This window comes from Paramisgurnus dabryanus, chromosome 19, assembly GCF_030506205.2.
Source record: "Paramisgurnus dabryanus chromosome 19, PD_genome_1.1, whole genome shotgun sequence".
NCBI lineage: Eukaryota > Metazoa > Chordata > Actinopteri > Cypriniformes > Cobitidae > Paramisgurnus > Paramisgurnus dabryanus.
In genome coordinates, this window is record NC_133355.1 from 7,204,652 (window position 1) to 7,221,146 (window position 16,495).

At 35.5% G+C, this 16,495-nt stretch overlaps 2 protein-coding genes across 3 annotated transcripts in view; one reads left to right on the forward strand and one right to left on the reverse strand.

Annotated features, from left to right (window-relative positions):
* The window catches only part of oxr1b (oxidation resistance 1b), an 88,449-nt gene that overhangs the window by 49,469 nt on the left and 22,485 nt on the right, over positions 1-16,495 (reverse strand). The gene's annotated exons all lie outside the window — the stretch shown is intronic.
* On the forward strand, positions 13,176-15,786 carry LOC135771608 (avidin-like). The gene is made up of 5 exons (XM_065281932.1): positions 13,176-13,276; positions 13,518-13,543; positions 14,795-15,032; positions 15,427-15,547; positions 15,638-15,786. The coding sequence occupies exons 2-5, from the start codon at positions 13,538-13,540 to the stop codon at positions 15,669-15,671; spliced, it is 399 nt and encodes a 132-aa protein (XP_065138004.1). The 5' UTR covers positions 13,176-13,276; positions 13,518-13,537; the 3' UTR covers positions 15,672-15,786.

A 16,495-nucleotide genomic window follows, 5' to 3' on the forward strand; every position in this document is an offset into this window, starting at 1 on the left:
CCATTATCCATATATGCCTTTTATGTTAATAATGATAAAGTAGTGTAATTTTTTATAAACTTATTAGGGTTTTATAAACTTATTACGTTATGTGCTTGCTGCTCTGTAGGTGCTTGCTGCCCCATAGGTGCTTGTATTTTTAAACGTTACTGCGTGAGGCAAATTAAGTTTGAATTAGGGATCAACTAAAATTCATGGCATTTCAACAATTTCTGCTTAAAGATTTAAAGGTTTCTATTTTATTTTTAACAATGTCCATTATTTACGTAGAGCTTTCAACCCTATTTTGTCTTAAGAATACACAGTGCAAGAAAATAAAGTACATAGTTAGTTTCAAACTTACTAGCAGTTACTAAGGCAATATACTATACTGTGGACTTTACGTTTTAATTTCAGTAAGAATTTATGAATGGCTTGTGCAACCCTGCGCGGAACATCATCCAAAACATCCTTGTGCCAGTTTTGCTTGGTCAAGTATCACACACATTTTCTTTTCAAAATCGAAACATTTCTTATTTCCATTCTGGAACTATTTGACTTAATTAAACTATATTTTACAAGGTAATTACATGTAAATAAAAAATTTAATCCAAATGTATTTATCATGGTCTAACATGTATCTGTTCCTAGTCCGGCAGTTTTATTGCTTTTAACAGTGAAATTTGCATTTAAATCATTTTAATGAATCTACAAAGAAAGTGCCAAGTGAAAAATTTAGATCATGCTTGGTGATTTGTATATTACATCAAAATATCCCTGCACAAGCATAATGGCCTCATATCTATGCTGCAATTAATTTTTGATATATACTGCAATTAATACGCTGAAACTGCAAAATAAAGTTCAAATTGTTTCATCCAATTAATCTGCCTACGCCCTGTCACACCAAAGGAATCGCAAAAGCTGATGGTGACTTAATGACTGAACATCTTTATAAGTTTAAAATGTAAAATTAACTTGACATACAGTTCCACCATGAACACGCAAGCCCTTCTGCCTGACTCAAATCCTCTGAGCTTAACAGGAACTTAATGCAACTCTTAAAACATGGCACAATGCCTGGTAAAGGGAAAACCCCTATATCAAGTAACAATCTGAGACCAGACATTACATTAAAGATGTTATATATAATAACGAACACAAATTAAAGTTTAACTAAGTCTCCTGCTTTAATCAAGCAGTCGTAATACAATAGAAAGACATCATCAACTTGTTACAATCTAATGCATTACTTTGCTCTGTTTACAGTTCAATAACAAGCCTCCCATTAGTAGTAAAACAGTATAATGCATTACACCCTCTACTGGCACAGATCAGTAGTGTGTACTGTAACCTGCTCAGAGATTTAAAAGAGCCCTAAGCTCATTAATGCTGCACAGAAATCCATGTCAGATGAGATCTACTATGACAAAACCTCTCCAGTATAATCACAGCAATTGTATCATGCAGCACAAGAGTTGAACTTGAACACTGCAGAATTGACTGTGGACCCCGGTAACCCAGTCTCTTCTCAAATAATAAAATCATTTTCACTTGAATCAATATTTCATGTCCATTTATTTATTTAGTCTGTAGAGAACTGTATAACCATCAAGACAAATGTACAGTAAACCGGTCATTATCACAAAATAAATGCCTTCAGGATGATACAAGATCTGGGCTTTATTTTGCAGTAATGACCGGCTCGCTGTACATTATCCCTTATAACATAAATTGATTTAGCTTGAAATGGTGCAATGCAATTAACAAAGAGATTCTTTATCATTTTAAACTGTTTTTTTCTTTTAAATAAAGCTTTGTAAGATTGCAAAAGCAGTCAAAACCATTAAGGTAGCTTTCACCATATCATCCCAAAGGAAAGACCGCACATACAGTTACAGTATATAAGATGTACTGCATATATAATACTGCAAACCGAGTAGCGACCAATAGCTTTATCTTTTTGTGTTTCAGTGATTTAATACTGGAGGAGTCCTACATGCATTGCACATCACTTGAGAAGATGAATGTGTGTGTGTGTGTTGGAGCCACGTACCGAAGGTAATGGTGCGGTTCAATCTCCAACATACGCACACGGCTATAAAAGGTTTTAAAAGCAAAGCAGACAGACAGCACTGTGATTATCTTTTAACCCTGAAGATTCAGATTTACACTTATGCATTGGGAAACACTTTTATCCAAAGCGACTTACAGTGCATTTCAAGCTATTCTATCAGTATGTGTGTGTACCCTGGCTTCGAACCCATGACCTTTGCACTGCTAATGTAATGCTCTAATATTAATAAAATAATACATCCTCTTAATTGAAAAGTATCAGGTCTAAAATGTTTATATGGATTTATATGCAACATTGCTTTAGTGTGCTTACAAAAGAGTAATGATAAACAGCCTAGTTAGTCTGATTTAAAACATGTGGTGCACTAAACCAGCACAGATTTATTCTAAGGACTTTGATGCAAAGAGGTTCATTGAGAGAGACGCCCAACTTCTTTAGAACTAATATGGCAATGGCTGAATCATCTGCCTTATCCATCCCATGAGAAAGATCTGCCTGACTGGCGTCAACCGCACCCCACAGGTAACAATGGGAAACATTAGCACTCTCGGAAACAAGACTGGGATCTCGCAAAATGTCTCTTGTATCGACCCGTTGGGCAAAATCTTGCTTAAGTAATTGTTGTGTGTTAGCAAGGTCAACCAAGCTTACTGTGTGCACAATTAGTTATGAAACATTGCACACGTTTACTTCACCAAAGTCTCAAGCACACCGATTCACTATTTTTGCCAATACAGGATCATGGTTTAAAAATAGAGCTTCTATGACTGCCATTAAAAGCTTGATGCTTCCTGGCCATTTGTGGATGTCTTCAAGGAGAACAGAGGTAAACAAAGCCTCTAAAGGAGGAAAGCCAGACTAGTTGAAAGTTCAAACATTGCCTGCATCTGTGAATTATTTATATTGTACTACCTTGCAAACTACTTTTCTGTTTATAATTTTTAACCGTTTGGCTGAGAAATGAAGCATGACCTAAGATAAAGGTTTTGCCAGATTCAATTGTTCACCTGACCAAAGGTGGAAAGAGTCATAAAGAGTCATTGAGTAGATTTTTGGACCAGTAACTTAACTTGTACTCAAGTAAAAGTAAGAAGTAAGTCATTTTAATGTTAAAGGTTACTTTTCTTCATAAGAATTGAATTGAGGGTCTGCATTAGCTTTAGCTAGTGCCTGTCTCGTCCTTTTCCATGGTTCTTTTTGTGAGTTAGCGCGTTCACACCTACAAAGTGGCAATTTTAACATGTTAAAATTAATTATTTATATGGTATTTTGAGCTAAAAGTTCACATATGTGCTCTGGGCAAGGCTTTGAACCGGTTCAAGGAACGAAAACGAAAACCAGAAACTTTTGATGTTTTGCAAAGAACAGAAACAAAACCAGAAACGTTCCAAAAATATATGTTCCGGAACAGAACCATTAATTGAAAATAATGGTAACCGGTTAATAACATTATTTTTTCCGTTCTTTGACAAGATTTCTGTCTAATATGACTCGGTGAAGTTCACTTCCGGTCGTCGTTGACTCATCAGAGAAATGAGAAGCTTGCCACCAGCAAGTAGCCTACTCAAGCCTACACAAGTCTCTAATGTTCAATCATAAGAAGTAAATATTGTAGGCTACCAAGTATCTCAAGATGTTTGTTTTTTTAATACTAATTAGTGGTGTAACGGATTGCAGTTGATCCGTGATCTGTACAGATCACGACCTACGGTTCGGGCCGCTTGAGATTTGCGGTTTAATACGCAAATTTAATAGGGTGAAAGTTGATCATTTTCACGTGTTTCAAAGGCTTGCAAATGTTAACACTTAAAGGGGAAGTCCAATCTAGACATTTTAGCATGTTTATCACGGGTAATTTATGTCCACTTTGCATTATACATGAGGAAAAATCAATAAATTTGCACGATTTCGATTATTAGATTGATAGTGTGTTGAAGCGGAATTTTCGTAACGGTCTTTAATGGACACAATTAACCAGAATGCACTGCGCGAAACTGAGTCATTAGCTCCACCCACTAACCACTGTTCGATGCCGTCGTCAGGTTTGTTTGACTTCATGCGGCGCCGCAGGAACCGACAGCTGGATGACGTCAAGGTTCCGCGAAAGGGATTTAAAAGCAAACTCCTCCGTATGATATCGCGAATCGCTCTCGCGGTACTTTGACGTCATCCCGCTGTCGATTCTTGCAACGCCACATGAAGTTGAACAAGCCTAATAACTTCTTTTACCGCTCAACTAGCTCTCAAATCAACTCAAGTCAACTTGAAGTTAGCCGGCAGACGAACCCATCCAAAGAGTAACTCCGCTTTAACCGTCTCTGAGGGGGAAATCACCAAAGCCCTCGATAAAAGATGACTAGAACCTGTGCAGTATGTGGATGTAAGGACAACAAATTCAGGCCACCGGGAGTTTTTATTGTTGACATCAACGCGACCCTCAGCTGACCCACCACTACACTACTTTGAATATGCAGCCAGCACTTTCGTCAGGAAGATTTTGAGTACTGTTTTTAGCCCAGTTTTTCCGCGGACTCAGGTAATGTAAAATTGTTAAAATATCTAAAACATCATTTGGCTTAGTTGTTGCTTGTTTTGTGTAACTACGGTAAACATACTACGTAGAAAGTTATTATCATGTTGTTGTTATTATAAACACGAGCAAAGCAAGCTAACGTTAGCTCCTGTGCAGCTGTCAATCAAAAACGTTATCATCTACTGTCAATCATCTCGCCTCAAGACCCGCCCCCATTTAGAACATTCAGAATTAATGTAGTCGTGCATTTTTCTTCCGGTGATTTGATGACGCGTCAAATCACCGTTACTGTAGCAGTTAAAAGCTTTAATTTTTTATATGGAGTTAGTACATTTGATGGCAGCACAATCAACTACATATATGGCATGAAATATAGTGTTGGAGCATAATGTTGTTTTAGGGTGGACTTCCGCTTTAAGTTACTTTATTTAACCACAAAAAGGAGCTAAATTTAACACATTTTTTGTACGCACAGATGCACATGCGTTTGAATGTGTCCGGTCCAACTCCAATCAAAGTTAATTATCCCTATGCCCTTCAAAGATCAGAACTCTTGATGTATAAAATACATTTGGCGAATAAAGCACTGAAAAACAACGTTATTTTGACTTTATGCTGCATCTTCTTCCCGAAGCGCCGTTTGGAATTCGTCCTCCGTCTGTGTATGCGCGTGTTTAAGTGCATTCAACAAATGTAGGCATGTCAGAATTACAGTAATGCCGCTTACATAATGTAGCCTTTTTTAATGTTTGATGACAAAATAGAGACTTAAAGAAAATTATGTAGACTAATAATTTAGATTTAATGTCCTAATGATCAGCCTACTTATTTGTATGTCCCACAGCTGACATGGAAAGTTTTTAACCGGTTCAGGAACTTTACCTTTAGGGTTGAACCGAAAACTGGAAACGTTAAAATACTGTTTCTGTTCGGAACGAACCAATTGGGAAAAAATTCTGGTTCAAAGCTTGGCTCTGGGTACACTAAAGATTAAGTCTTGTGACATGGCCCCTTTAGGTAAAAGTTAAATTACAGATGTAATGTAATTCATCAAGATCTTCTACTTAAACTCCTAATAACAACACATCCTCAAAAATGTTATATTAAATATATATTTTTGATTATTTTAGAGGGTTGCAAATTTGGATACTTTTATGTTTGGGAAAATTTTGGAATTAAATAGGTTAAGTCTGTTCAAGCAGTAAGAGTGACGGTTACTTAGCAAACAAAAAACTTTGTGCATTTTTCTCTGTGTTGTTGTTACAACATTCTGATATTCCCCCCCACACACATTTCACTGCAATTTCATTTCCTTGATCAGTTGTGAAACACTTTCTTCTCCATTTTACACTTAACGTGACTAGATGAAGGGGAGACCATCCGGAATCGCCAACGGAGGGGTGTGTGGTGTGCTGCTTTTGGTAAAAAAAAAGTGCAAGGCTCACTAAACGTATGAATACAGGTCACGGCAGCATGATAAACATTTAATCTACTTTAACTTAGGATGCGTAGTAGCGATGCCTTAGGCTTAGGGGAATATTTTTTTAGCCTTTCCCATTTCATTCTGTAGGCTTAGGGGTATAAAATAGAATAGGGATTAGGCCTTACGTTTAGAAACAACATTGGTATATAATACCGTATTTCAATGTTCTGGGTGAATAAACCCTTTAAAGCTCCCATTCTTTGTGTGTTTTTAAAGCTTTGATTGTGTTACAGTGCGCAATATAACATGTGTTCATGTTTCACATGTAAAAAAAAGCTGTATTTTTCACACAATTTAGTTTACTTATCTCTACAGCGCTGTTTTCACTGTCCTAAACGGGCTGATGTCTTCCTTGTTCTATGAAATCTCTCCTTCAGAAATACGTATCGAGTTCTGATTGTGTAGTTCGTTAAGTGTGTTGTGATTCGCTAGCAGCTTAGCTTGTGGTTAGCTTAGCTGGTGACTGATGTATTCCTGTGGGCGGAGTTTAGTCAAAAAACTGTTCTACTGACGTCATTAAAGCAGGAAGTAGAGGGCTGTAGTCAAGGCCGCCTTAATGCACGGGCTTACCTGGGCTGAAGCCCAGGGGCCTCCCAACTTCAAGGGCCTCCCAAGTTTGCGTTCATGATGAGCTGAAAAGGTCATATTGTTTTGTAACTTGTCAGGTTTTCTGTCAATCACTCTAATTGAACGTTACATGGCTGCTGATTGGTCTGTTGTAACTTAACGTGAAATAAAATGTCAGACATAACATATTTTTTATTCCGCGTAATGTAATTAAGTGCGCGTTGTCAACTTGACATTCCTGCACGTTAGACTGAGTATGACAGAGAAACAGGAAATAATCCACCAACAAATAAAAGAGTAATTTCTGAAATTTCATAATAAGCACTAGTGAGGTGCAGGTCTCTCTCTCTTTCGTGCGCGCGCTCGCTCGTTCGCTCTCTCTGTGCTCGTGCAGCTGTCTGAGTCTCTGGCATGCAGAAGTCTCTCCAAAAGTGCACAAGAAACTGTGCCGCTAAATTAAGAAAGGAGTTCCCGCACATAATGCTGTTAGTTGTTATAAAGTTTAAGTTTACTCGCGTTTATATCAGTGACGCGTGCGCAGCTAGAGCGATGTAGTTTGACGCGACGTTAGCTCACAGTACACACATCTGTTGGTTTAGAAAGACGAGAAAGAGACGCAACGGTAAAGGTGCAAGTCTAAGAAAGTAAAGAGCGACAAGACCATCTCAAATGATCATCCCCTGATAGCACCATTATAATCTCATTATCTAAAGATCTTATATACAGGTATGTTCCCTGTCTGTCTTGTGCATATTCATACTTGGTCGTTTTACATGCTTATGTATGCATAAATACTAAATACAATGCATACTATATCTTCAATAGCCTATAAAATAAATAACTGATTAAAAACCAAGATTCTGTCTATAAAGACTTATCTTTTATATCATTAATGCATTTAACAAGATTCTGTCTATAAAGACTTATCTTTTGTTATCATTAATGCATTTTTACTTTAAAACTAACTTTAACTTATTATATTTTTAAAACTGTGGTGAGCATTTAAGTATGAGTGGCAATTTTCTGCAAATTTGTATATTCCAAAAACTATATAAATATAAAGCTTATAAACATATATACTTTCACACATTTTGGTTTTATTATCACCACATGTTGCTGTGTGTGGTTGTTAAATAAAGTGTCTTGTGTTTATGCTCAAGTGGGCTCAGTGATATGTTAATAACAATATTATGGTGTTTTCTGGCTCAAAGAGGGAAAACTCACAGTTGTATGTCTCGAAAGAAACTAATGCATTTTGTGATGTAGATTACCTAGATATTACACTTAATAAAATAAAATTAGACTATAAATCGAGGGGAAGGGGGGCCTACAAAACCTCTTAGCCCCGGGGCCTCACATTAGGTTAAGGCGGCCCTGGCTGTAGTCCAAACCAGCCGTTGGTGTAGGCTTTGAAAGGAGACTTCTATTAAAGAAAATATATCATAAATAATGCCAGACGATATTATAGCAACATTACACACTAACTAGGGTTTTAAAAATGGGATCAGAAAGAACGTGACCTTTAAGTGTTACTTTGAACCTTCTTGAACCTCTTTGCTTTTATTACAACATGCCACCACTCACCACTGATCTACGTTCCATTTGCTGAAAATGTACCCCCCCACACAGGCTTCAAATGCGTTTTATTTCCTTGATCAGTTGCGAAACAAACATTTGTTCTCCGTTTTACTCATAAGAGTGCTCTGGTCTCTCAAACTGGTATTGAAATGAATAGGCAGATCACAATGGTCAGTATGGCTTCTCTAGTCCCCCCTTTCAGTACCGTTAAAGAAGGAGGAACTATGTGTACACTCTAAAAACTATTGGGTTGTTTTTAACCCAGGGCTGGGTAACTACAGTATGTCTGGGTTAAAATGACCCAAATAAAATTAGGGTTAAAACAACCCAATAATTGGGTCAATTTAACCCAGAAATGTGTTCTGTAGTTACCCAGCCCTGCACTGTAAAAAAAATCCGTAGAAATTACAATGTTATTGCAGCTGGGTTGCCGGTAATTTACAGTAGATTTACATTTATGTTATTTACTGGCAAGAGTTTGTTCAAAGTTAAATAAATTTTAAATATTAACAAGTCTTTATCTTTACAGAATAAAGCTATACAATAACAGCCTCATGCAAAGCATTCTGGGAACCAAAAATCATCATCAACCTTTTTCTGTTTTTTGCTTCAGATTTTGTTTCCCAGAATGTTTTGCTTGATGCTGTTTTTTTAGTTTTACTCTGTAAAGACAAAGACTTGTAAATGTTTAATGTTCATTTAACTTTGAACAAAATATTGCCAGTAAAAAACATAAATTTAAATCTACGGTAAATTACCGGCAAACCAGCTGCAATTTCTACGGAATTTTTTTTTACAGTGTGGGTTAAAATCAATGTATGTGTATGCACAAAATCGACCTGTTTTGTTGGTGGCACAGTGGCGCAACTTCCTTAAAAAAACTCAGTATATTGCGCAATTCTGCTATTAGACAACTACAACACTTGGGAAAAAACATTATTGCGCTTTCGTATGTACACTGTAAAAAATTTGCTGTAATTATGCAGCTGGCTGCCACAGAATATGTTATAAATTAACGGTTTATTCCTTTTTCCATTTTGAAGACAAAAAGGAGTAATGAATTATCCGAAGTGACAGAGACTATAAAGCAGCTCCTTTGTGCTTTTATATATCATTTTAATGGAACAATATTAAAAGATGGTTAAATTTGAGATGTATTTAAATTGGAAAATTGCCTTTGCACTTATCATCTTATAAATATTGGTTTTACACACTGTATTTAATACGCACCGTGCTGTAACCTAAACCTGGGCATTTGAGATTAAAGCAAAATACAGATTGTTTTATTCAAAAAGCCTTCACAGTTCTAATGTTTATCTAGAAAAGTTCAAATGTGTCTGACGTGGAAAAACGAACTCGGCTCTATTATGAAGTTGGACATTCGATTTTTTTGAAAATATGATAATTTTCCAGCTCCCCTAGTTAAACATTTGATTCTTACCGTTTTGGAATCAATTCAGCCGATCTCCGGGTCCGGCGATATGCTTTTAGCCTAGCTCTGCAGCACAATCCAGTGAATCTGATCAGACCATTAGCATCATGCTAAAAAATAACCAAAGAGTTTCAAAATGTATCCTATTTAAAACTTGACTCTTCTGTAGTTACATCGTGTACTAAGATCGACAGAATATTAAAAGTTTTTCTCATTCTGGCGTAATAATCAAGGACTTTGCTGCTGTAACATGGCTGCAGCAGGCCCCTGCCATTGAAAGTAACCAAGGAGACGATTTTCGGTCAGTGTGTAATACCACTACGCCAAATGTTTAACTCTAGGGGAGCTGGAAAATGAGCATATTTTCAAAAAAAGTGGAATGTCCCTTTAAATGTCCTAATATAACTAAGGCCTAGTCCTTAATTCATCTTAACCCTGTCCAGGAAACTGCCCGAAAATGTCATGAAGCATTGCTCATCAAATAAATGTATCTCATTTTAAGAATGTTTCGAAATTTGTGTACAGAATAGATTTGACTTATTGACTTATGCTTAGGCTCGTGTAGTGCATTCTCTGGCCAGATCTTTAAGGATGAGAAAGGTATTGATGTAATAAAGACCACCTGGCTTCTACATAGACCTGTGGATAGACTCTTAGAGAACTGGGAAGCTACAAGGTTAGATGTTAAATTTACTTAAACCAGAATTTAAATAATGTTGATGTTTAACTGTTTTATGACAGTTGATCTTGTATTTTGGACAGGGTTGGGGAGAACACCTTCTACAGAGTCAACTGAAAGAAATTCTAAAGGATAAGAAGTGGAAAATGACTTGATAAATATTAATCAATTAACAAAATAAAGTTTGTTGTCATACCAAAATAAAAATTATAAACATAATATCAAATATCATTGTTGATATGTGTATTTTTGTTTTGTTTACGTTTTGTTTTGTTGAACTGACGCTCAATGGATATTTTCTCTTTTTCTGACCATTCTCTATAAACTCTAGGGATGGTTGTGCATGAAAATCCCAGTAGATCAGCAGTTTCTGAAATACTCAGACCACCAACAACCATGCAACGTTCAAAGTCACTTAAATCACCTTTCTTCCCCATTCTGACGCTCTGTTTGAACTGCAGCAGATCGTCTTGACCATGTCTACATGCCTAAATACATTGAGTTGCTGCCATGTGATTGGCTGATTAGAAATTTGCGTTAATGAGCCGTCGGACAGGTGTACCTAATAAAGTGGCAGGTGAGACAATAATAATATATATATTATTGATTATTTGAGAGGGTTGCTAATGACACATTATGTGGATACTTTCATGCCTGTGAAAAATTTAGTATTTAAAAAGGTTAAGAAAAAGTGAGATGACTGTAAACGGTTACAAAATAATTTTTCTTTGTGGTATTGACTCATCACAACATGGCCCAACTGCCCACTCACCTACGCCCCATTTCCTGATAAATCCCTCCCTACTTCACTGGTATTTTATTTTCTTGATCAACACTTGATCAATTTTACTAAGAGTGCTCTGGTCTCAAATGATAATTTCTTCTGCATCTCCTACAAAACATGCTCAGACACATAAAACTAAAAATAATACAAAACATTTGAACAACAAACACAGTTATGCCTTTAACCAGGGCCAGCGTCAAGGGGGGACATTTGTGGGTAGCGCCCCCCCCCCCCCCAAAGAGGTTGTTGTGCCCCACTACATAGTTAACAATTATTCAGTTTTGTTAAGTGTGTTCATGGAATCAGTAAACATGTTGATGGCATTGGCAACAGTAGTGGCCGATGGGATACCAAAACATTTACAGTTCAATTGCAGTTATTAGTGAATGTTGCATTAAAGTTTCACAATGACAAAAAAATAATGACAATTACAGTGAATATTGCACTAAATGAAAAGTTCACAACTGTATTGTCATTAACTAACATTAACAAAGATTAACAAATGCTGAAAACTACATTGTTTATGTTATCTTATGCATTTACTAATGCTAACATATACAACCTTATTGTAAAGTATAGCATTAAATGCGGTATTACATTGTCCCACCGGTCACAGTTGTGATTGTAAGGGTGAATTTACTACAGTGGTTCAGGCTATAGGAATGCCGAAATGACTGAGAAATGTTAACAGCAACTGGTGTTAAACTGTGTCAATTATCACCCTTCTGCAAATTACACCAATGACAGAAATAAGTATAATTATGATCATTGCTGGAATATAAATATATTGTATTGCAATATGTAGCGTTTAAGTATAAGCATTAAAATCAAACTAAACAACACATTGGTAAATGAAAGGTTTAATAACAGTACTGACTTAAAGATGCAGGGCTCTATCATGCACCCGGCGCAATGCAGTTCAATGCGCAATGCAATTGTCTTTTGCTACTTTCAACCCGGTGCAATGATCATTTTCATGTTTAGCGCCATGCTATTTAAATAGCAAATGCATTTGCACCCAATTTTGCGCCCATGGGCGTTCTGGTCTGAATATCAGGTGTGTTCAGACGCATTGTTGGCGCGTTGCTATTTTGAGGCAACTGAAATAGACTACGCCATTGACCAGCAAAAAACCTAAAGTTTATCTAAAGTCTAAAGTCAATGGCACAATGTTGTTTTTGTTATTTAATGAGCGTGTTCATAATACCGGACGACAATGCGCGTTTGCTTATCACACACATGGATGCGCAGCAGACCACACCCCCCGTTTTATAATATGAAAAATTAAAGGATTAAAATGTAAACGATTATTATTGAGTCTCTTGGACATAAAGAGGACCGATTACAAGATGTTAGAAGGCGTAAAGAGCTGCTTTACCCCTAGCCTGGTGTGTAAATAAATACTTTGCTTTAAATAAATGCAAATATTGCATCTATTTTTAAATGTTTTTTAAATGCTACCTCACGGATTTATTGTATATGATGACTCACCTGTGGATATGGTGAGATGAGAAACATTTTTAAAGTAATGCTTTAAAAAAAACTCATGGCGCTGTCCGGGTGCTGAAACGGCTCTTCGCACGTTTGTAAATTCTTTATCTCCTGTTTGTTACAAATAAAGTATTTTTAGAGTACAAACCTTTTCTTACATACTTGTAAATTATTTTTTATAGATGTTAAAAAATTTTAACTGACCAATCAGAAGACCACCTTTAACCCCCACTGTACTGGATAAACATCTCTGCCAATAGTCTTTGATCACAGGAATACAGATGGCACTGGATGGACATGGGGGTTGTGACAGAGTAATAAATTCCTACAATTTTAATGACCGACCTTAAAACACATTTTCAACACACTCAAAATATTTAAAATATATAAATTATTGATTATTTCAGAGGGTTGCTATTGGCACAGATTTGGATAGCTTCATGTCTGGAAAAAAATTGGGATTAAATTGGTTAAAAAGTCTCTTCATGCAGTAAGAAAAAGTGAAGTGACAGTAAATGGTTACTTATCACAACATGACCCAACAGATCTACACCCAATTTCCTGATATATCCCTCCCCCCTTCACTGGTATATAATTTCCCTGATCAGTTGTTAAACAAACACTTTCTCTCAATTTTACTCCGAGTGCTCCGGTCTCTCGACACTTTACTCAGGTAATGTTTTATTACATTGTTATTTAACATTTTTGAGAACTTTTGTGCGTTACATCGCTTGTATAAAACTTCTTAAAGGTTTTTAAAAGAACATGTATTCTCTTCAAGTCTTTGCTTTTATATGTCAGTTTATTTTAAATGAGAATTCCAACTGTTGAAATGTTTAATTATCTACCTTAATGATCTGATTTATTAAATGAATGTATGCTGTCTTCTTTTCTCTCTCCCTTTTTCCCTCTAGTAAACTTTGGAGCTTAAAATATGGCGGTGAGAAATACTTTCCTAGCATTTACTAGGGCTGGGTTTGGGGCCAATTTGGTGATCTGATTCTTATTTTTATTCAGTTTGAAGTGAAAGTGACTTAGATAACCCATACTTGGAATGTGAGCTCTGCATTCAATTTATGGCCATGTAATGCCTTTTTATGTTCAAGAATAGAGTGGAATATGTTATAAATTAATGATTTACACTTTTTCCATTTTGAAAACAAAAAGAATTTTCCAAAGATTCACTGACCATAAAGCAGCTCTTTTGTGCTTTTATATAACTCAAATGGAACAACATTGGAGATGGATTAAAATTGGAGCATCAATATTTTTACCTAGACTTTGCACTTATCAGCTTTGACTAATTTATAAATATTTGTTTTACATACCGTTGTACACTCCCTTTAATTGAGTGTGCACTTTTGCGTCCATTATTTTTACCTTTTAAACCATGACTAGAAAAATGAAATACATTTTAAATTGCAATGTTAAAAGTTAAACATTTAATTAGAACCGTACTCAGAACATTCTAACAAAAAATAAATATTGACGTCATTATATATAACCAATATTTGTTTATGACTTTTTGCACCTTTATTATATATTTAAAAAAATCACAAATAAATATTGAAAAAAGCCATTTTTACTAGTTTTCTAGCGGTCTTACATTCAGACTTCATTTTGGCTGTGAATCCGAAAGCATGCCGTTTATTGGAAGTAAATATCGTCACATTCTATCTATTATTTATTTATAATAAATTGTGCAATTCCATGCAAATGTCAACCTTATCATGAAAAGTAGAGTTTTTAGGCATACTGATATCTCAGATAAATATTTGTAAAGTCTCTGTTAAAGTTTTTTAACGCATTATTATTATTGCTTTCCATAAATAAGTAAGTGCAAACTTCATAATTGTCACATCCATAATAGAGAAATGTCAAATCCATAGCGCTGTTATGAGGAAGAAACAGTGTTATGGATGTGACATTTCTCCACGTACAAAATTAAAATGAAATAAATTCTAAATTATTTGAAGAACACATTCTTCTTTTGTTTAGAAATTAAAGCTTCTGGTTTGTTCAACTTTTTAAGTTAAATCATGTTAAGCCGGTGCACTTATCATCAAATATTGGTTTTACATACAGTTGTACAGTGTATTTAATACACACAGTGCTATAATCTAAACCTGTTCATTTGAGATAAAAGCAAAATACAGATTGTTTTATTCAAAAGGCTTTCATGTTTATCTAGAAAAGTTCAAATGTGTCTGGAACGTGGAAAAACGAACTCGGCTCTATTATGAAGTTGGAGGTGAATCAAAGTGGTCAAATAAGTGGGACATACATAACCTATGCTGAGTATCTAAGGTGTGCTAGGTCAAGCAACAGTCCAGGAGAAGAGGCTGACATTGTGGGCTACATCAATACACAGGAGACTGAAAAGACTACTACTACTACTCTTGCCTTCTGCATAGCCTGGAAGATAGAAGGTGGGTTTGGCCAAGGGAGCTGTTGCAGTGCATTCAGCCAACAAACACATAAAAATATACTCTTAAATAATCTAAGGGGCGGTTTCACGGAAAGGGCTTAGTCGCAGATTAGGATAAAATAGATGTTTGAGCTGCCTTCATTTCAAAAAACATCTCGCACTGACATATTTTAACATAAATCAGTGTCCTTGTTTTTTTAAGATGCACACCAATATTGTTTTTAAAACTAGTTAAATGTCCTAATATAACCAAGGCCTAGTCCTAATCTAAACCCTGTCCAGGAAACTGCCCGTAAATGTCTTGAAGCATTGCTCATCAAATAAATGTATCTCATTTTAAGAATGTTTCGAAAATTTGTGTACAGGATAGATTTGACTTATTGACTTATGCTTAGGCTCGTGTAGTGCATTCTCTGGCCAGATCTTTAAGGAGGAGGACGGTACTGATGTAATAAAGACCACCTGGCTTCTACATAGACCTGTGGATTGCCTCTTAGGCAACTGGAAAGCTACAAGGTTAGATGTTAAATTTAATTTAACCAGAATTTAAATAATGTTGATGTTTAACTGCTTTATGAACTAATATTTATCTTGTATTTTGGACAGGGTTGGGGAGAACACCTTCCACAGAGTCAACTGAAAGAAATTCTAAAGGATATGAAGTGGAAAATGACTTGACAATCATTTTTCAAGTTAATTAACAAAATAAAGTTTGTCGTCATACCAAAATAAAAAAATATCAACTTAATATCAAATATCATTGTTGATATGTGTATTTTTGTTTTGTTTACCAGCATATATATCTAAATTTGAAAAGTAAAACTTCTTTATTATTTTTTTTTAATTGTACATTCACACCGCCACGCTAAAACGCTATATAACATATACAGTATAATAATAATAATAATAATAATAATAATAATAATAACAACAACTATATATATATATAATAACATTTTATGGAAAGTTTTTTCCTGTATTATACCTTTTGTTGAACATATGTCAGTTCAGACCCGGCTCAGAAGTCAGGGTTCCAAAAAAAAAAATCAACTAAGTAGCCATTGGCTACAATGAGGCAAAAAACAGGTGCCAAATTTTTATTTTAAGTGACACTCAAATAATAAAAAATTACCTTAATTTTATTTTTTAATGTGTACATCTGCCTTATTTCCCTAGGAAATTAACTTTAGTTTTTGTATGTAGTGTATAAAAGTGCTGCAACCCTGTTTGTTTAGTATAGAAAAAGTGTCCCAGAAAATAGACCAATTAGTAGTTTACAGTGGTAACGCTTTACAATAAGGTTGTAATAGTAAACATTAGTAAATTAACTCACATGAACAAACAATATATAGGGTTCCCAGTCCCACACATTAGTTAACTTCAAACTCAAGGACCTTTCAAGGACTTTCCAGGTGCAATACCCTCAAATTCAAGGACTAAATGTGGGGACACACTTCAAGTGAG

What these genes read in the sequence shown, in the direction of transcription:
- LOC135771608 (XM_065281932.1), top strand. An exon ending in CATAGCCTGGAAGATAGAAG is followed by an intron (nt 15,033 to 15,426) that starts GTGGGTTTGGCC and finishes ACTTATGCTTAG; the next exon opens with GCTCGTGTAGTGCATTCTCT. An exon ending in GGCAACTGGAAAGCTACAAG is followed by an intron (nt 15,548 to 15,637) that starts GTTAGATGTTAA and finishes TATTTTGGACAG; the next exon opens with GGTTGGGGAGAACACCTTCC.